Below are 22476 nucleotides of genomic sequence, written 5' to 3' on the forward strand. Positions count from 1 at the left end.
AGCGGACGTCCAAAACGCGTTTTATACAAGTAACAAGTAATTTATTTCGGGACCAATTAATAACGTCAATGGACGTCCAAAATACGTCTAATAGTCGTCTTTTCAATGTCTGTGTTTGGACGTCTCTTCAATTTTCATTTTCAACCTTAAGAGAACCTTGATTAGATGGCAGTCATTACGTTATTTCAACGTTGAATCAACGGCTGATTGTTTACTGGGATACCATTGGCCAGTGGAAAACTGACCGGCATCAAAGCAGCAACAAACACACAGGACTACCACACTTTGGTTCAGTTGGGATGTTTTATATAAATAATAATAAAAAAAATATATATTTGTTGGAGGGGGGCAAAAAAAAGCTAATGAAAAAAGCAAAACAAAATAAACAAAAACCATAACCAAGACATACTGCATTGAGCAGGTGTCAGTAACTTTTGCCTTGCACTGATCAGATCAGAGACTCCTTTTCCCCCCAAATTTCTTCACAGCATGCAGATTTTTTTCATGTGGGTATTATTTTCATTAGCATTCTCACCATAGCTTCTATAATAATGACTGATATCTTTTATCATTTTTGTCATTCTTTTACATAAGTGAAAGTGCATCTTAACCTGCAACTAATTACTAAAATTAAAAGATCATCTAATGAACTAAACAGGTCAGATTTGATGGGCACCAGCTGCCCAGCGCGATGAGAGGGGGTACAAAACCAGGCCACGTTTTTTTTGGGGGGGGTTGAGATTTGTGGCAGAACCCATGGATGTAGAAACAGAGTGAGGAGAACTACAGTGAGAAAGAACTAAAAGATAGGGCAGAGAGAGAGAGAGAGAGAATGAGAATGAATTTATTAATTTAAGGAAAAAGACAGGAGTTTCCTCCTTACAGCATTCCCAACTTAGTCCGTCCTTTCCAGGGAAAGTAAGTGCACAAAAAAAGCAAAGAAAGAAAGAAAAAACTCCACACTTCCTGGCAACGTTTCCGTTAGGGTTCAAAGTCCATTGCAAAGTGTGTCAGGAACTGTGGTATTCATGGCTGGGAATCCAAAAGAGAGGACGGGAAAAATAACAAACCTGTAACAGAGCACAGAGAAATCATTACCAGCACTTTATGGTAATAGCTTTAAGATGAACTGTCCATTCATAATTATGATAATCATTATCACCCAAGCATGACCACAGAGAAAGACTCAATGTTACATCGTAAAACTCGTATTAAATATAACACTACGGTATTTGAACCTTATCTCCACCTGCTGCATCTGTAATTTACATTGAATGAACACACTGTAAAAAATTTTGTAAATTTTACAGTAAAATACTGACAGCAGAGTTCCCAGTCATTTACTGTATTTTTACAGGAACACTACTGTATTTCAAATTTACAGCATATTACTGTAATTGAATAATACAATAATTTACTGTAAATACTGCGATTTACAGTAAAATACTGACAGCAGAGTTCCCAGTCATTTACTGTATTTTTACAGGAACACTACTGTATTTCAAATTTACAGCATATTACTGTAATTGAGTAATACAATAATTTACTGTAAATACTGCGATTTACAGTAAATTACTGTAGCAGACTCGCTGTAAATTTACAGCAATTTTTTATAGTGCCATCTATTTACATATACTTTTTATTTGGGGAAGAAACATTAACTGTTGTTCTATTCCAATGTCATTTAACATCTGGACATCTATAATCGTAGGTTTTCTTTTCCTCAGTTTGGTAGGGGAGGGGGAAAAAAAATGTTACACTACAGTGACTGGGCTGAAAAATGCTGCATTATGCCATATGGTGATAATCATGGCTGTAAACAGTGATACAAGGGGTTTGATAACATCAACATACAGGCACCCCACTCTATGGGTTGTTGTGCGACTGCAAACAGAAAAACGCATCAAAATGACTCCCTGCAGTAACCATCAGGATGCTACAGACAGCAGAGAGAGATTGGGTCAGTATACACTGGAAAACTCCTTTATTAGCGTGTGCTGGTTGGCGTATGCTGTCTGTGCACCATGTTCAAATAAACAGTCGTCATTATTTATGACTATTCCTTGGGATAATGCGCTCAAAGCAACATTCAAACCTTTGCTTGTTTTCTCCCCCTCTTTTTAAAGTCGCCTAATTTCTTGGTCACCACCTGCAAAACTGCTCAGATCAAACCCAACTGGCCCGATCCGGTATGGTGCAAAAATATGAAAGCGATTTCTGGATCCTATATTTAGCCTGGCCATTGGTGATGCAGGACTCAGTGATGAAACCCTGCCTTTCTCCCGCCCCTTATTTCTCTCTCACTCCCACCACCACCTTTTATCACTATGTGAAGGGTCTGAGTCATCACCAGCTAAACACGTAACCGCGTTAATACTCTGCCTCTCTGCAGTGTGAGAGGAATCAGAATGGAGCCCACGCAGTCTCCCCAACACCCCCGCCTACGGGAGAAACCCTGGGGGAAACGACAGGAGGGAGAAGGGGCATGCAGAGGGGATGACAGAGAGAGAGAGGGAGAAAATGGGAGGGGGAAAAAGAGAAAAGGAGGGAGAGTGTTGTATGGTGAGGGAGTGAGTCATCACGACTTGGTGCTGCTGTAGCTCATCAGTGTGAGAGAGGCTATAGTCCAGTGTAGCACCCTGCTTTTCATTTATTGTGACTCTCTCTCACTCACTTTAGCTCACCCCTTTTGCAATCGTGTCTTATATAAAAACACATTTCGCAGCTGCACTTCGCCTGGTTCATTAATGCCCTAATTTTACACACTGCAGTCAGTCATTTTCATTGTTTTCCTTTAGTCGGAAAACTACAATACCCAACTTGTAGACCATGTTTAGCATGATCCAGGACTACAGCTCTGTCCAAATTGTCTGACAGGAGTGAAGGGAACCTATGGTATCTTCTAATTATTCAATATTTTCAACAGTTTTGGCTGGAAAACGTATCATTTTAGGCTTAAAACTTGAGTGAATTCCTAGTACTTAGCAATTACATCCCATTTAGAACATCCATTTCCCAACTCTGTACACGCATGCCTTTTTTGTCTTGTCTGCACACACACACACACACCCCCACACACACCTGCAGAAGGCTTCATATTTGCATCTTAACCACAGAGGGCTGCTTTCATGGGATACACATTGAGTGTACAAGTGTGATCAACTCATCAGGCAGGAAATGTTACAGCAGGACACTCACCACCACCTCCACAACACCAGTGCTGACGAGTCACCATCACTACATACATTCACCCTCAAACTGCTCTCAAAGTCATTTGCCCAGACAGCCAAAAATGACTCAATAGCCTGGACAGCCTCCACCTTCTCAATTAATTCAAACTAAATATTCAAAGTTTGTGTCACAATGCTTCTGAAAAGCTCACACTTTGGTGTGGATGTTCACATGTTTTTAATCAGCCATGCTGGCTCTCACCGGGCCCCCACTGATTTCTGGAACCAACCGGGACGTTTTCGGTGTTGTGAGGAACTCGCAGAGGAAAGCAGTTCCAGACAGCGAGTTGTGGAGAAAATACAAACCAGCGGAGCGATTCAGGCTCTGCAGCCAGGGTACCAGCTGTGAGAGCCATTCAGAATTCAGACAAAAGAAGTCGGCTACCACTTTTGCACATTGAGGTTCGTGTCTCAGGCTTGATAGCGATTCTACGATTAACCCAGTGCTACTGCCAAGTCTTATTTCACCAAATTATAGAGTGCCCTGCAGTAGGCACGAGTAAAGAGGCTTTGAGTAGTCAAGGAAGTTAAAAACGGGTAGATTGGAATATTAAACATGCAAAATGGCCTTCTGACTAACGTGAAACTGTCCCGTATTTAAAAGCCAAAGAGATGTCTATTTTACATGCCATCAGAGGCAGCGTGGAGCCGGTGTTTAACATTTTGTCAAAGGTTTAAATGCGTTGAAGGCTACTGTAGCTTTTTAAAGGCTACATGCTGAATTGATTTTTAAATACCTTAGAAATCAGAACATCAAACGAGCCGTTTCCTACACTACAGCCCCTCCCATTCCCCCATGTGTGTATGAGCAGAATTGACAAGGATTGAAATTCATTTGTTTATAACAGTTTATTTGTTTAGGCATTTTAGGATGTAAACAATCAAAACTTAAAAATACTAGTGTTGTATCTTCAGAGAAATATACACCACGTGAATGAGGCTTAACAAGCTCCTTCCCCTTTGAGCTCACCTGTACAGAGTAAGAGGCAGGTGTGGAGGTGAAGGGGAAGGGGCAGGGTCATTGTTGTTTGCAGGTGGAGAGTTTGCGGATCTTGCTGGCGGTGGACAGTCCCTTCCGTGATGGATTGGAGGAGGAGCTGGAGCGCCTCTCTGATTTGGGCTTCAGAGCCCCGGTCTCTGTCCCATTCACACAAACCGGCTTCGCCACTGCACAGCTCCGCTCCGGGGCGGGCTCTTCCTCCTCCTCCTGTCCAACATGGCCTGTGGAAGGTCATGCAAATACAATTTAGGCCTTGAGCATTCCCAATATATGAATCTTGTGCTTTTAATTTGTAGTCCTACAGTTGTACAATTGTTCCACTAAAAGGAGGATAACGTCCTGGACTGGGCTTAATTCTTGTAAGGGAAGCCACCGCATTAGATGTGAACAGAGAGTGAGACTTGTATGTTGGCTCAAACATTATGGCAGACGTTTTCTCAACATTTTTAAAGCTGCACGTTTACACCTCTAGGTTCTGTGCTAGTTAATGTACACACACAGCTTCTCTACCTGGCACTGTGAAGTCCTGAGTATAGATGATGTCATCCTCTCCATCAAACAGCTCATCCTCCTCCACGTCCTCACCGTAACCATGGAGATCCTCCAGGTAGGGCACCACGGTCATGCTCCTCCAGACGTCGCGGGTCTCTGCGCTGGGTGGGATGGGCACAGGTGGTTCAGAGGGAGAGTGTTTCTTCCTTACCCAACTAAATCACGTAAAATAAGAGGGGAAAAAAAGATAAGTTCTCGAAACAGATATGCAAGGCAGAATTAACGTTTGTTTTTCAAGCAATTATCCTACTCCAGCCCTTGTTGACCTGTCTTAAACCTACTAGAGTCGGAAACAGAAAAGGTTTGGGTCCTGTTTGGTTGTTGAGGAGTGGGTGAAGAACCTCGGATGAGGTACTTTTAGTTAGAGGGAAATGATAATAATGGGACCATCCAGACTGGACTATTTGGCAAAGAGCTAATACTCATAAATCCAAAGTACTGCGTTGGAGGAGAAGAACACAATAGAAATATATCGTTATTTTTCTGTTTTTAGAAGATGGATTATTTAGAACATACACATATTAGCTTGTTTACAGAACAGTCGTGTTACGTCTAAATTACATGTTGTATTTCTTTCTTTGCTTGGCCCTGTTCTCCTTTTCCTTTACTTTTCCCCTCTTTAAGGTCCTTTGACCCGTAAACATTCACTCTTTCCTCCGCCACTAACAGTTGACAGTAAAAATTACAATAAAGGTGTGCATGTGTATGTTTGACTCAATGAGCACTGACAAACTGCAAAAAGAGCTAAATTAGTGCTTAAAAATATTTAGAAGTGCAGCATAAAAAATAATCATATTTTCAGGGTTTAGATTATGTTTAGATCCATGTGTGAAGATTCAGGCATGATTATGAACAGTGCTAAGTTTAGAGCTAATAGCTAATGCTAATTGGCATACATTAGCTTCATAGCTCCAGTGCAAAATTAATGTCCTGGTTGATCTGTAATACTGCCTGGGAATCTGTCACCTGACTCATTATTAACCATAAGTGCAGCTTTACAGCCACATAAGACCTCATTTTGGGGAATGTGACAGGTTCTCGCTCGCTTGCTCTCTGAACTGACATGCTTATTCTGAACTCCTCTTTACCAGCCTCTCTGTTCTCCCACTTCTCCCTTCTTTCTCTCACTCTGTTTAATCTCCTCTCCTCCTACCTAGCTTCCTTTGCTCCATTCCTCTCCCACATTTTACATCTTGCTTTCCTATGCCTCCCCACCTCAGTATAATCTTGAGCTGTTTTCCCTCCTTTTTTCTCTTTTCCACATTATGATATGCTCCCACTCCTTCCTTCTATCCTTGCCACACTATTTCCTAACCCATTCTTTCCCCCTCTATTTTTTCCACCCATCATTCCAGCGCACAATATGAATGGCATCACTACACAGCTGCTCCGCTCACACAATTAAATTTGTTACTGTATTTCCCGTCCTAGCTTTATGAGCCACTACAATCCCTTCTTCTTAAAAGGAGATCCCCTTGAAGTGTGTTTAAGTGCTGGTAGTATTCATCGCCAAGTGGTGTTACAGTACGTTTCTTATATTTATGCTTTGAAATTTGAGAAAATAAGAGAAGGAGATGTCTCTTTACACTTGTACTTCTCTGAAATGTGCAGACTTACTTGTGTTGCCTAATTTGCTGTATTGAGAATCTCTTCACAGGATCATATTCTAGCATTCCTGGGGGGGGGGGAAACAAAAAAAACGAATATGAGAGAAGATCCTATAATAAATCTACTAGAAGAACATATGCTTTCAGAAAGCAATCAGAGCTGCAGGTGCATGGACTTGGATGAATTATCAGAGTGAAGGAGCCTTTGGCTACTTTCCGCAGTGAGTGGATAAGTGCGGGATGGGCTGGGGTGATATTGAACGAGCAAAAGAGAGAGTGAACAAGAAATCCTGGGGAGGTTTTAAGTCAGGGGATGAAAGAGAGGAACAATAGATAAAAGAGAGCAAGAAAGAAATGAATGGAGAAAGAATAGAACAAGAAATAAAGAAAGAAATGAAAAATAAATGAAACAAAAAATTGTGGAGAGAATATGAAAGAAACAGAGAAAGAAAGAAAGAAAAAGTAAGGTATAACATGGTAAAGATGGCAAAATATTTGAAATATATAAAGAGAGAAAAAAAGGCTGATAAATGTCAGCAAGTGAAGCTTTCATTGAAGAGGATATTAGTTTTAGTTTAAATATTCCTTTAAGCTGAAACTGAATGGTTTCCAAAATAAGTTTCACTACATATATGAACATTCACATTATATCTACATAGATCTCAGAACTCATCTTTAGGTTTCAGCTACTTAGAGTTAAATCTCCACCAAGAGGCTTTCTGGAAACCTACAGAGGCAGAGAATACTCAAACAGTAACGTGATGGCACAGCACCATCTGCTGCACAAACCAAGAAAACTGCAGCCAGTTTCATCTACACATGGACTAGGCTGGGCTTTATCCAACTCATTAAATGGGAAACTTAAAAAACAGCAGTCAGAGTTTTAGAGGAGTTTAGTTCTGTTTTACTATTCCACATGTACTTTGATTAAATATCAAAATATGGAACAGAATACAGAACATTCAACTTGCAAACCCCATTTCCAAAAATGTTGGGACATGGCGCAAAATGGAAATACAAAGTTGTGTAACTCATTTAAACCCTATATTTAATTGAAATAGTACAAAGAAATAAGAACATTTATTATATTTTTGCAAAGTATTTGCCCATTTTTACTTTGATGCCAACAACACATTCTAAAAAAAGCTAGGCCAAGGACATGTTTACCACTGTTTTGCATCACCTCTCCTTTTAAAATGTTTGGGAACCAAGGAGACCAATAGCTGTAGTTTTAAAAGTGAAAAGTTTTTCCACTCTCAATTATTCTAGGATTTCAGCTGCTTAAAAATGTAGGGGTTTCATTAGTGTTTTTTTTCTTCCGCATAATGCCTCTACTGTTTTTCAGTGGGTGGCGAGTGATGGGTCTGGTCTAGTTTAGCACCCAGACTCTTTACTATGGAGCCATACTGTCATAATCCATGCAGAATATGGATTGACCTTGCCTTACTGATGTAAGCCAGGGCTTCAAAGTAAAAGACTTTGTCTGGATGGCAACATGTTGCTCCAAATATCACTTTCACAGATGTGCATGTCACCGATGGCATGTGCACAGCGATGTTTTTCCACTTCACATTTATCTTAAATGAGCTCAGGCCCAGAGACGCCTACAGTATTTCTAGATTCTCTTTATATATGGTTTCATTTTTGTGTTTTTTGAAATTTAACTAGCATTTGTGGATGCAGCCATATTGCTGCTGATTTCTACTGAGAAATGACAAATTATGTTAAAGCTTTTCATAAAACAACTATATTCACATCAATAACTACTCACCAAATTTAAATGTCATACTCAAATAGCCCCTCTAACATACAAATGTGGTTACATTTAATAATTGCTTGCTGGACTTTTTTTATTTAAAAAAAAAAAAAAAAAAAGGCTTTCTTTAAGACAGTATTAATATAAAACCTTTGGACTGTCCATAAAGCACTGTTAACCTCTCTCCCTCATAACCCATATGAACATTAATTTTTTCTATATAGACTAACTCATGTCTAGCTGAGGTATAACACACCTTCTAAAACAATATATCACAATTGACAGGGAACTACATTGTTTGGAGCTGATGTCAACAGTCTGCATTACCTTTCAAAAGGTCTGTCAGCAGCGGGCCACACTCTTCTGGAATAGAGTAATCTCCCTTGCCAATGTTTTCAAATAGCTTATAGATGTTATCCCCCTCAAATGGGTACAGGCTCGTCGTTATATTGTATCTGTGAGGAAGAAAAGAATGATGATGTAGTGCTACGGATCAGTCAAGATGGTTGTGTCATTGTTATGGTTATGTAACAAATTTCTGCCATTTCCATTAATGTTCTGCAACAACTGCAAGTGTATACATTTTTTTTTTTTTTTTTAAATATTGTAATCGTTGGGTTCGTTTTAAAATAAATAAATATTCCAGCATAGGTTTTGCAACGTTTCTGGTGACATCAACAATTTCCTGCTTACGTTGCCTGCATTGTCAATGTTTTCAAATCGTCAAAGACATTTTCACAATCAATCTTTTGCATGAAAACTAAGAAATGTATTTGTATAACAATATGTTGTAGTATTACATCAACATAACCATTCTTATACATTTTGAGACTACACAGTTTAGCTGGGACACTGCAAATATACTTAGTTCTTTTCTAAAAAAAATAAATAAATAAAAAATAAAATTAAAAATCATCTTCAGGTGGTGTAGATGTTCTATAAATAGAGACAGCGTAGTCAGGGTTTGAAACACTAGTATTTAGACAGTTGGGTGTGCTGTGTCTTGTTTGGTTTTCAGTAGTGGATATATTCGTCAAAAGTCATCTGCAGGTCACTGCCTTTGTTCTCTGATTTTATCTGTTCTCGGATAAGCATGAATACAAATTTGCAGAAAGCACATAACAATGAAGGCTTGTTTTAGGTTTAAATAACACCCCACATTCTTAACATTAGACAATTTAAAGTCTATGTATAGTAACATTTAGTGTGCTTGACTGAGTCAAATAAAACCCTGTATACTGAGGTATTTCAGAGTGCTCCAGGTTTGTCAACAGGTCTCACTTTAATTGAATACTTCAGGTTATAAATAAAATCTAGTATTCAACGATTAAATAGTCATTGCCCATTTTACAGCAGCACTGAAAATGTCTCATGTTTTACAACCAAAACTATACATTCCGTAATTGTAAATAAAAACTCTTGCAGTTAAGTTCACATTTTTGAATACTCAAAAGGCTCTGCACTGTTTGTTAAATCAATCTTTTTTTCATGATTATAATAATTGTTATAAAACTTTGTTGAAATAATTAGCAGCACAACATACAGTGGCTAAGAAAAATATAGCTGCAGAGGTAGGTTCACTGCCCACCATTCCTTTTCTTCTACTCACAGTGTGACACCAGCAGACCAGATGTCCACTTTAAACCCTGAAAAAGTGTCCAGGCCATTGGCGATCTCTGGCGGCTGGAATGCTGGTGAGCCCTGACTTGTGCGGCATGTGTCGTCCTCTGCAAACGGGTGAAGAGCCTAGGGCAGAGGGCAGAAAATGATCAACAAACCTCAATCTGACTTCAGCAGGGTAGACAAGTGTCCCACTTTGTGACATAAATGCAAAATGCTTATGGTGGGGGAATGACTCATATGAGTGGGAGAATAAAGATTCTTCTTCTGGAGGACTTCTGGCAGCATGGACACCAATTAGCAGCAAATTAGCACTGTGTGGATTACACATCTTAGCTCAAATGTTAGACATTAAGCTACTTTGTCCCCAATGATGATCATTTAGTTCCCCATTCGAAAGGTCAACCAAGCAGTGGGTACCCTTTCAGGATGATCTATGATCAGTATCCATCCACCGCAATATCATTAATCTCACCTCTGCTACGCCCAAGTCTGAGATCTTTAGAGCCCCATCTGTGGTCAGCAGCAAATTCCCTGGTTTAATGTCTTTGTGAACGATTCCCTGGCTGTGCAAATATTCAAGGCCATCCAAGAGCTGGCAAAAGTACCTGAGACACAACAAGAACAGCTACATAAATATTTTCAATAATGAACCAAGTTAGTGATTTGTTTCATGATGTTTTACAAATTGCATGAATAATAACAGAAGACAATGATAAACAAAAACACAAACAAATTCTACATATCTCTGTTAATTTAAAAAACTGTACTTAAGCTATGTTCAGCTGTATTGAGAGGCATCTTACCCGTGAGCTTGAAATACTGGAAACCTTTTCTCGGGAACACTGTCCAACATCTCTTGCATGCCACAAACGCAGTACTCCATTACCATATACGTGTCGTGTAGTCAAAGAAGAATTGGAGCCATTGTGGTGTGTAACAAAATTTAAACAGAGAAAACAAGCAAAAACCTTGGAGTGAATCTACAGCACTGCATAACTGAATAGCTGTAGCTTATGATTTGAGGTGAGCGCGAATATCCAGAGAACTGTGAACAAGGGAACTGTGAGTATTGCCAAAAAGAATGGAAAAAACTCAACACACACAGGAGCATGGTTTTTAATAAACCAAGAGACAATACAAACGTTTCTGATGTAAAGTTCTGTAGCAGGGTCTGGTTATAAATGATATAGGATTTCCCCAGCAAGACACTGTTATCAGCATAATTTAATGCAGCTGTTGTCTGTATAAAAATTAACCTTTGGTAAATACTTGCTGAGCAAAAGTGCAAGCAGACCTTTCTGAGAACAAATAAAAAAAAAAATACTAAAACAGAAAAACAAGGCATGGGCCTTTATAATTAGAGGCTAGTCCTTTTAATGAAGCGTTAACAGAATAGGTTTTAATCATTTATTGTTATCCTATAATTCTAATTATGACTTGCCTGAGGCAGCTCTTAGTGGTTCATTGCACAGAACATGTTCCAATCTTCACTACATATCCCACTGTCAGAACTGACTGCATAATAAAAAAAAACTATCATAACAGAGACCTGAAAGAGATAGGTCAGTCAATTTATGTAAACCATTCTACAGCTTAATCCTTTCTTTGACCATGCCATGCAATCTGTAGCCTGATATTAGCAGCAGTGTCTAAATACAATATCCTCTTACATGGTCCTCCCTATTATTAAAACACCCACAAGAAAAGTATTGTTCTGTATTTTATAAGCTCTCTCAGCCTATTTTGTACTAAAATATAGGGCATTGCTATATTAAAGTAACTTCAATAACCACTCACCCTGACTTAACTTATTAATTAACTGGTTAATTCTGAATTTCACAGATCTCATTAAGCCTCATTAAGAGTCTCTGCAGTTTTTGCCTGTCAGGTACCTAATGCAGACAGTGTTTATTTAAGAGGAAATGCATTTTCAGCGTATATTATGCTTACCACTTTGCTCACCAGTCATTCTGATGTAAGAGCTGTTTCTAGATAGTAACAGCTCACTGACATGCTACCTTCAGGCGAGGGCATTTTAAAGTAAGTTTGAGGTAAAGTAAGTGTATATAAATAACAGAATCTCAAACTCCTGTGTGACTACATACTTCAGGAAGCAGAGAGAGAGAGAGAAAAAGAGAGAGAGAAAAAGAGAAAGAGAGAAAAAGAGAAAAAGAGAGAGAGAGAAAAAGAGAGAGAAAGAGAGAAAAAGAGAGAGAGGAAGAGAGAAAAAGAGAAAAAGAGAGAGAGAAAGAGAAAAAGAGAGAGAGAGAAAAAGAGAAAAGCAATGAGATCACATTTGCGTCAGAAGGTGAGGGGAAGAGAGACTTAGCAGGAAACACAATAAAGGATATATTTTCTGCTTCTCTTCATTGTACAACACATCCACCAACTGGATCACATTTTTATGCTGTAGTCTTCGTAGCAGCTGAATCTCCCTAAGGAAAGAACACATTAAAACAAACATTAAATTAAATTCCTGCCTAAAACTAAGACATAGGAATCATGGCTTTGTTCTTCACACAGAGACTGGTCCTGACTGAACAATTGGCCCAGTTATGTTTCTGTCTATCACTACCATTTACTGTGATTTAACGCAGTGCTAAAATCAGTCTATACCAAGAACAGCAGCCAAGGGTGTTGTTAAAATATCATTGATATTCATTAATTCAAGATTTTTTTTTTTGTTTAATTAGTTCAAACGGTACAAATCAAAGCTCATATTAAGCCGATATCTGATGCAATTAAAACCATTTAAGAAATATCCCAGGGGGTCTGAGAAAACCTCTTTAGATGATGAATGACTGTGTGGGGACATAAATGAGAGAGGAGACATGTTTGTGTGTGTGTGTGTGTGTGTGTGTACACGCAAATTGAGTGAAAAGGCCACATTTAGAGCGCCGCTGCAAGAACGTCAAGTCTCATTTAGATGCAACCATGTTTAAACTGTACTCTGTTCAAACTAAGCCCCTTAGGTTTTGCCCGCTGACACGATGCTTTCTGTTTTGTTTAGCGACAGTAGAGCTTAGTGTCTTAAAGAGATATTTCAGCTGGCCAAACCACATACACAGTCTTAATTCCTGTAAGTTCTACAAACTTCTGTTGCCAGTTTGAGCAGGCTGGCAAATCCTGAACGTTCTCTGCAGCATTCACAGGCAATCATGCAGCAAATCCATTCATAATGCCCTGTCTTAAAGTAGACCATGTGGAAATACCACATGTCCACTAATGTATTCTTCTTTAAAGTAATCACAGCGCCAGTATACGTTTATGTAACAGCACATGGGGCAGTGTAATCATACTGTGGAACATCCCACATGTCAACCAAGGTATCACAACAGCCCTAGTCTATACATTTATGTAACTGCACCCATTCAGCAGAGTAATCATACTGTGATGTTGCAATCTGCCCAGTGTCTTTATACAAAGATATTGAGGATGTTAACGATAACCTTGGTTTCAAGTGCCTTCTTCAGTCATTGCATGCAGAAGCCCTGAATGATCAAGAGAACTGAATATATTTTAATTCTCATTAGTGATTTGCTGGTATTGTTCTTAGGTTCATGTGGTATAATTTCCTAATTTACACGAATGCACAGTAGAACACCTTGAGGAGAGAAAACAATCCTTAAATGGCTAATACAGTGCAACAGTAAGCACCAAACCTCTGCTTTGCTTTTAGAGCTTTTACATCTATTTTACTAAATCACATCCTCATAAGAGTCGCAAAACCAGCACTAATCCACCAGCTTTACCCGAGTCTTCACAGACTTGAAAAAACAAGGCCTTTTGTTTTGAAACCAAAATGTTCAGTTTGGTCTGGTTGACAGTTTTAATCTGAGAAAGATATATTTGAACATAAAATAATTGAAATGTCAGTTTAATAAGAAACTGAGTAGTCTAAGAAAGACAAATCAGCAAAAAGAGACAGAACAATAAAAACAAAGCATTTCATTCATTCATTCATAACAGTTTATCCAGTTCAGGCTTTAAGTCCAACGTGTGTTTTTGGACTGTGGGAGGACACCAGAGCACCCAGAGGAAACCCACACAGACACAGGAAGAACACACCACACTCCTCAAAGACAGTCACCCGGAGCGGGAATCGAACCCAAAACCTCCAGGCCCCTGGAGCTGTGTGACTGCGACACTACCTGCTGCGCCACCGTGACGCCCCAAAGCATTTCAGATAATTACAAAATTAACATGAATTAAATGAAAGCTTTAAGGAGATTTTAATTCCTGTATTATACAGCGTGAGTCAAAGGTCACAGAACACCCTTTTATCCAAATACCCCAGCAAGTAATGTGTGAGTGAGCATATTTTTTAGGCTGTCTGGAACTTGGCCGCCATCTTGGATGTAGAGCAAGCCGTCCCACCCCCCACAATGGGAAAGTGGTCATGTAGCATAATCAAAAATTAAATAAATAAAATGGTGCTCTGTGACTTGTCACACACCCTGTACATATTTTAAGTAAATATACTTGGCTGGAGTATCACTCAGATCTAAAATTTAGCCCAATTCTAAATGTTATGATTTTTACATCAACATGATCAAGAGACAAGCAGAGGAATGTAAACTATCATTCAAAGCACCAAACAACCCTGCTGACTGACAGCGAGTTATGTTTCCTCCTTATGAAATAATCCATTAAAGTGAAGGACAATCTGAGAATGTTTGTGTTTGAATCACAGTAATCATACTGTGTCTGAAAAGCAGTTTGTCATTAGATCCGTTTTGTTTTTGTTTGTTAATAATGCCTTAAAACCCTACAGCTGAAATCACAAAAAGGCAGAAAGGCAACAGGTAGAAATTAATTAATTCAATAATGGCAGACTGACAATAAGATCCGAGATTAGTATACAAGGGTTCTACAGTGGCACAGAAAATGTGTAATAAATACTCAGAAGGTGTACATCAAATATCAGAGCAGCAAAATTTCATACGACTGTTGAAAATGGCATGTCCAAATCATGAGTGAAAAGCAGCCTATCCTCTTACCACATAAACAACGTAACTCACATATACAGCTACGGCTTCTTTGTGCTTCAACAGTGTAATAATAAATTCAGGTTCGCAAAAGAGTGGCAAATCAGAAGGTGTTGGCAGGCAGAATAATAAATGAACCTTTACTCGTACAGCAATGAGAAGACACAAGAAAGACCTGCAAAACTGACAAATACTCAGTAGAAAGAAAACAGCAGGTTGTATATAATATAGATCCTAATGTTCTGTTAAATATTCAAGTATGTAATAGATTTTTCAAAAAATAACGAGACAAAGAACTCAAGCAGATGTATTCACAGTTCTCAATGTAGATTCCATTTCCACAATCCAAAAATAGTCACAAGGGGAAAGGGGAGGTGTTGATTTGTGTCTATTAGTGAGCCCTGTCTCTTCGTGTAACTGATAATAAAGTGGAAAGAGAAAAAGGCAGGAAACAGTGACAGGTAGCAATCTATTAGGTGTGTGAATAAGTTTAAAAGCTTGTGTGTGTATTAAGGTTGGGCGGTATAACGATAATACCGTGGTATTTAAAAATGTGGGCGGAATTTATGACGTGTGTGAGGTGTGTCAGATTTGTTGTGTCTTTAAAAGTCGGTTAAAGTGTTGATGTGCATTTAAGAGAGCCACAGGGAGGGGGCGCTGTTGGAGCTCAATGACTGCTGATGTCACAGTCTGAAAACGTGTGGAGAAAAGAACAAAGCACAATAGCACACCGCAGCACAGAGTTTGGGTTAAAAGAGAGAGGAAGAAAACTGTAAACAGACAAAACTCTCAGAAAATCCTTCACTCAACTTTGTGCTCTTAGGTACATGTCTTTATCTTCAAAATATGTGTGTTTTGAGCCTCAGTTCAATGAAAAATCTGCTGTGGTGTGCTAAACCACAAGTGCCTGTTAGCACCAGCTGTGCTTCTAAACAGTGTACACTGCCTTATTTTACTATTTTTTTTTTTTAACTTTTCTGTTGCTTCAGCACCAGTTGCTGAAATTTGCTCTCTCAGAAAAAGCTTTTTAATCGTCAAACCCTGTGGTAGCTACATTCACTTGACTTTGTGCTCACAGATATAAGGCTAAGCGCAGCCTGACAGAGCACCCGCTCCTCACGGTAATACCGTACACCGCGATAATATTTTGACGGTATGAAAAATGTGGATATCACCCTTCCCTTGTGCGTATAGTAAAATAGTAATTCAAAATGACACACCACTCTGCTGTCATTTTTTGGTAACTGTTGCACAGTATTATAATAAACTACAATTTTTATAATAATAATTTAAAGCTACGTTAACAATCACCACCATCAAAATCTATCAATTGAAACCGTCTAAACCATGTACTTTTTGATACAGTATTTTCCCCCAAGCACAGAACAAACTGATGCGTATGCTTTTGTACTGCTTTTTCGTTGATGGCACTCTGGACAAATACATTCTTCTCACTTGCCATTTTCAAAAAAAAAAACTTCCTGAGAAGTTCAGGTAAGAAATATAATCTCCCTCCCTTGCCCTAGTCTACTGACCTCAATCATTCTGGTCAAGGCTAGAAGCTCTGCTCCCCCTTGGCATTCCTCAGACATGACTATGGGAACAGGAGCAATCCACTTCCTCTCCAAAATGTGTATACGCATGTTTGTACGTGTGAGAGTGTTTGTGTGTGCCAGTCAGGGCATGCAGTCTCTAAAAGAGGAATTCTAATTGCTGCTGTGAATGAGGAGACTACTATGGTATCTCATCAGAGCCCATATAAGGCCAAGGGAAGGGCACATGCTTCTTTCCACTTCTTCCCGCTCATTCTGCCTTTGACTCTGAACCAGATGATACTGGTTCATATCACTAGATCACAGTTTGGAATAATAGAATACCTACGGTACCCAAGTTAGTGAGTACAGCACAACTTGATAGGAGAACGATACTACTCATTTCTGTAATGATAGCTAACAGACATCTGCCCTGGCTAGCATCACACTGAGTGATGAGAAGAGGGAGGGCCATCTTACTCACCCAATGGGAGTGTGCTCTATTGGACTAACTCCCTCATATTTATCTGAGGCATCACACTTGATTGAACTCTGAATCTCCCTATGACCGAGTGAAGCTTAGACAAATACACCTCTCCAGATAGAGATTCATTGATTGCTTTTACATATTTTGGTAATATTCCTTCAAAACAATATTTTGTATCCAGCAAAAAATACTGCAGTCAAATGTCAGATACCTGGTAACCTGCATCTTACATTTTGTTCAGAGGTTTTACTGTGGATGAAAGCATAAAAAGACTGCTGAAGCTGTAAAAAAACAAACAAACAGCATATACTGGATGTGAATGGCCACATTGTGCAGCACTCTACACTTACACAAGTATCTGATATTTATCAGAGAAGTCATTGTTAATTAGGCTTGGTTATTACAAAAAATTTTAACAGAGCAATTTTAGAAATCCTCTGGAATATTGGTGTTCATTCATTATCTGTAACCCTTATCCAGTTCAGGGTCGCCGTGGGTCCAGAGCCTACCTGGAATCATTGAGCGCACGGTGGGAATACATCCTGGAGGGGGCGCCAGTCCTTCACAGGGGGAACACACACATTCACACCTATAGACACTTTTGAGTCGCCAATCCACCTACCAGCGTGTGTTTTTGGACTGTGGGAGGAAACCAGAGCACCCGGAGGAAACCCACGCAGACACAGAGAGAACACACCACACTCCTCACAGACAGTCACCCGGAGGAAACCCACGCGGACACAGGGAGAACACACCACACCCCTCACAGACAGTCACCCGGAGGAAACCCACACAGACACAGGGAGAGCACACCACACTCCTCACAGACAGTCACCCGGAGGAAACCCACGTGGACACGGGGAGAACATCTAATGTGTATTTGAGTATATCAAACAAATACACATAAAAAAGGTTAAAGCTATGCTGTAAGTGTCAGTTGATTATCTTAACAGTGCATTGCTCTCTGACACTATGTACCAACCAATTAGGTATAGGAAACAGTAAATAAATAAATAAATAAATAAATAAATAAAAACAAAAACCCAAAGCCTGGATCAGCTCATCCACGGCTTAGACCACCTACCAAAAACAAAACAGTGCACACTATCTCTCAACAGTCCTTGAGCAACTCTCCTTGTCTGAGAGACGATACAGATAAACAGGGAACACACACAAATATGAGCAAAAGAGGATTTCGAATGTAGGTCCAAAGCCTCAGTGCTATATAAAGATTCACCCTGAGGCTCCACACTGCAGCGTTTTAATTAAGCTGCATGATGTGATTAAATAAAATAATCAAATAGCTCTTCACAAAAAGAGAAGGGACTAAAAAGACATCACAAACCTCAGGAAATAAATCATGAGCAGGCCTAAAAAAAGAATTCTCTGGCTTTTGAAGAAAAAGCCTTTGAATTAAATGGAAGCGTCACAATATACGGCTTGTGAATAATCCCAAATAAATAATTAAATACAAGACTAGATTACTTGGCAAAGGGAAGTGACCAATCACGTCGACTGTCTGATGATTTAAGGTGTTTATAAGTTCCAACAAATGTGTTACACTATTTTACACGTAGCAATGTTATATTATTTTTAAACCAATAATTAGCTCTATAATAATGGATTTTGTCATCAAAATGTCAGCATATTAAACTGTGGCAGTGTAAGAGATTAAAAAGACATGGGAAAAGAACTCTTTCAGTGGCAGACATGGTCTAAGCAGTTTTATATTTGCTTGTCTGTCCCTCTAATCACCATTGCAGGTTACTGCACTGCAATAATAAACTGCTCAAATAAAGGCATTTTCCCAGCCAGTGGACAACCGTGTACTTCCTGCCCTCCAACGCTAATCACTTTTCTGAATACTTCAGCAATTAGAAAAACAAATCTACTTATTGCTCATTCAGATTTTGGATTATAACTGAATCACACATTCAGTGCATATGCTGTATAATATGTGGTCAATCCCTATCAGCTTCTATAAGTCTAAACACAAAGTTGAGAGATTATATTCACAGAGACATGCCAGACACAAAGCTGGCTAAAGACTATTATGAAATAACAGCTCAGGTCTGGTCCAGTAACTTGCTTTGGGGAAAATAACGTGTGAATTGTGTCACCTTCCTACTTCACATTTTCTCCTGTAACAGACAGCATAATTGTCCTGTTGTGATAGAAGTGCTGAAATGTGATTTTTTTTTTTTAGAAACAGTGCAGCCACCAAGTAGCAGACTGCAGTAACTTGAAAAACATAAGGGAAGAGGGATTGAAAGATTGACAGAATGATGTCAAAACTAATGAGTGTGTGTGTGAGAGAGAGAGAGAGAGAGATAAAAAGGATAGAGGGAGAGACAGAAAAAGTTAGAGAGGAAGAGAAAGAAAGAACTGATTGACAAAATGGAAGTAAAAAAGTTAATCAAATAAAGAAAAAGCCAGGAAAGAATGATATCAAGCAAGCTCAAAAATGTGCTCAGTGCTGTACTCACTTTTTCACATTGGCCTCTCCATTTGGGATCCTCCTGAGCTTCTTCTTCTTGAGGATCTTCACGGCTCTCCGGCACAAAGTCTCTGAGTCCAGCATCTCCTTCACCTTGCCATAGGAGCCCTCGCCCAGCAGGTCTCCCATCAGGTACTTTCCGATCAGCTTGGCGCGCTTGCGCCGCGGCTGGTAAATGACCTCAGTTGAGTCAATGCGATGGATGAAAGTGTCCATGCCCATAAGCTCATTCTCAGTTAGGTAGTCCAGATGCTGAAGCTCACCGACGCTCATCTTCTCTCCTGACCCCCGCCCTTTTACCCCCCCCCTCTCACTCAGTACACGCTGGTGCAAGTTGACCACTGCTGGCCACCAGTTTCTACCGTAGAGTGAGGTTTGTCCCTGGGAGGTCACTTCTTACTGGGGGTAGGGGGGAGATGAAGTACCCAATAGATGAGCATCAGAGATGATTCATGCCCGAGCAAGGGCAGAAACAGCACTGCTTTCAAACAGGCTCAGATGCAGAGAGACTGTAAACATGAGTGGCAGTAGTACTAGGGGGTGGGGGGAGGCAGGGCACAGCAGAGTTTCCACTGGGAGAGCAGCCAGGGAGGTCCAGTGCAAAAAAATAGGAGAATAAATTAAAAAAAATTGTAAGGGGAGAGAGGGGGGGAAAAAAAATAAAAAACAAAAAAAACAAACAAAAAAAAAATAAACAAAACTCCTGTTTTTTGTGCTCAAAAGACTTAGTCCAATCTCAGTCAGGCTGCTATTAGCCTACATTTGGTATGACAGGACCCTTATTCATCTCTGACAACATATTCACCACAAACAAATCAGTTTCAGAGCGGAGGATCCGGCCTTGGGCCTGCAGCCTGTTCCCTCTGCACAATGTGATCTCTAGAGCATTGAGCAAATCAAACTTAGACACATCTTCACAGTCTGAGAGCAAAACTGTAAGTGTAGGTCCAGCACAAGGAGGGCAAGCGCATCTTTGGTAAGTTTTGTTGTAGATTCTTCAAGATGATCACGTATTTCTAATCACCATAGGAAACCACAACCAGTGTTCAAACCCAAGGTACCTGCAACAGGGAAAACAATAATTACAAGTGTAAAAAAACAGTTGAAAAAAGGTGTGCAACATAAGCTAACATTTCTAAGCATACAGCATTACGGGTCTACTGTGGTTTTGCGTCGTAAACGTCGTAACGTGAACTTCGTGTTTCGTGTGCGTGGCGGAAGAACACACCGTTACGCGGCTCGGGACCGAGGAGGATAGGTGTTAGGATAGGATAAGTGCTCACAGTATGTTATTTACGTACAGTACGTACGTATGTTCCGACTTACACCGAAAATCGGTTTACGATGCGACGTAGGAACGGATCAACGTCGTAAGTCGAGGACCCCTCTGTGTGTGTGTATATATTATATATATATATATATATATATATATATATATATATATATATATATATATATATATAGAATTGCATTCATCAGAGGCAAACAAACACTGTTGTGCTCAATTCTGATGTTTTGTTTTTTATTTGCCTGAATGTGACTGATACTCAAAAAAACAACTTTTTTTCCCCCTAGAGCTGTGTGAACTGTGTAAATACTAATCATCATTTTTGGGCATTTGACTAAATGAGAGACTCTACTTTGTGAAGAAGTACCCTTCTGAAGTAAATGAAAAGTAAATACAACAGTCAACAGAAGGGTGTCTGCTCGTTGTAAACACATTTACACTGTCTGTATTTTCACAACAGATATTAGAACAGAAACAGTCATTTCTGCAGCTTTGCTTCTATGGACTGGGAAGTAGCCAGTACATTTAAAAACAATGCTCATATACTACATTAAATTCTGACTTTTAAATGTAAACTACTTGATTTGGTGTTTGAACAAGCTGTGTTAGCATTGAGCCAACCTGCATGTCGCATTTTCAGTTATTTCATTATTGCATCAAAATGATGACTTCAATGATGTCAAAATACTTCCATGGAATATCAAATGAATGACTTAGCATCTCAACACTTGAACTATGTGGAAGAAATGTCTGCAATATATTAAAATATTTAATTAGCATCTCGAAATACATGTTTACATAAACTATAGTATAAAGGGCAATCACTTAAAAGTCCCCCTGCAGTCATTTTTTAAACCTTTAAATATCAAAATTACAAACAAACCAGACAAAAAGTTCCCCAAAGCCTTAGAAACTGCTTAGATGTAACAGTACACCTTCGCCTTCATTTAGCAACGCATCCACCACTAACTTACAGCTCGAAAGCTCTGCAGAAACACAGGATTGGTTCCTTGGGTTTATGATGTAATAAACCCTGGCTGTCTGAATTTTCTCGCTTAAGACAGAGCAGAAATGCTATGATACCTCTTCAAGTGTATAAGCAAAACATTGACATCCCAAATATATAAGTTCACTGCGTCAAAACAACGACTTACACTCTCAGAATATTAACTTGCTACGTCGAAGTAACGACGTATTTCCACAAACTTTATCCTGGATATTTTCTCGTTATTGGATATCTCTACATTTGGCATAACAAGTCGGAATTTCCAATTAACAGCTCAACTAATTAAACAAAAGAAGAACTTATTTCGAGCTAGGATATTAGAACTTTTAAAAAATCCATATTTCAAAAAATGCAAAGTGAAATCGATACAATGTTGGGGAAGGTGAAGGTTATGGAGCTAATCCCAAAGCATTACGTTTAAACTCCGAGGGAGAAGCGGCGGCTAACCGCTATAACGCCGAGTACTTGTCCGTCGCTATGCGGCCAAACACGACAAAGACTTACAAAACTGGCACAGCTGTAAAATAAATCGCATGTATTACCCAAACAACTCGTTTGTTTTTTTCACAGCGCAAAAAGAGTGAACATAACGGTTTGTAATAGAAAGTAAAGTCCCAGGCCAGCCGGAATGTGCGGTGTGTAATGTCAATGCTAACCGGCCTCAGTGTCAGTGAATAGAGCCCAGCTAAGCTAACCGCTAGTCAACAGTCTCTCAACACAAACCTAACACTCAGGTCTTACCTCAGCACAAAGACACTAACAAGTCCGGACCCCAAATAACTCATACACACACAGCTCCAACCCGGCTCCTTTAGTACTGTCACCGCAGTCAGCTCTGAATCTATCCGCTCCAGGTTTTATTGATGCAGCTGCTTCAAGGCTGTCGCCATCTTGTTTACCTCCCCCTCCT

The 22476-nt window shown here is 39.5% G+C and overlaps 1 protein-coding gene across 2 annotated transcripts; it reads right to left on the minus strand.

The window, feature by feature from the left end:
• Positions 1 to 307: 307 nt before the first annotated feature.
• On the minus strand, positions 308 to 22476 carry LOC136678740 (serine/threonine-protein kinase STK11-like). Of its 2 annotated transcripts, none has more exons than XM_066656863.1 (11): positions 22308 to 22476; positions 19262 to 20333; positions 12120 to 12203; positions 10572 to 10661; positions 10241 to 10373; positions 9755 to 9891; positions 8473 to 8600; positions 6400 to 6457; positions 4741 to 4937; positions 4201 to 4451; positions 308 to 1070 (listed from the first exon to the last, which is right to left on the minus strand). In XM_066656863.1, exons 2-10 carry the CDS (start codon positions 19543 to 19545, stop codon positions 4249 to 4251), a joined length of 1314 nt encoding a protein of 437 aa, XP_066512960.1. In that variant the 5' UTR covers positions 19546 to 20333; positions 22308 to 22476; the 3' UTR covers positions 308 to 1070; positions 4201 to 4248. The 2 variants fall into 2 exon arrangements, with proteins under 2 accessions (XP_066512960.1, XP_066512961.1); XM_066656864.1 differs by lacking the exon at positions 22308 to 22476 and adding an exon at positions 21715 to 21831.

Source organism: Hoplias malabaricus, chromosome Y (assembly GCF_029633855.1).
Source record: "Hoplias malabaricus isolate fHopMal1 chromosome Y, fHopMal1.hap1, whole genome shotgun sequence".
NCBI lineage: Eukaryota > Metazoa > Chordata > Actinopteri > Characiformes > Erythrinidae > Hoplias > Hoplias malabaricus.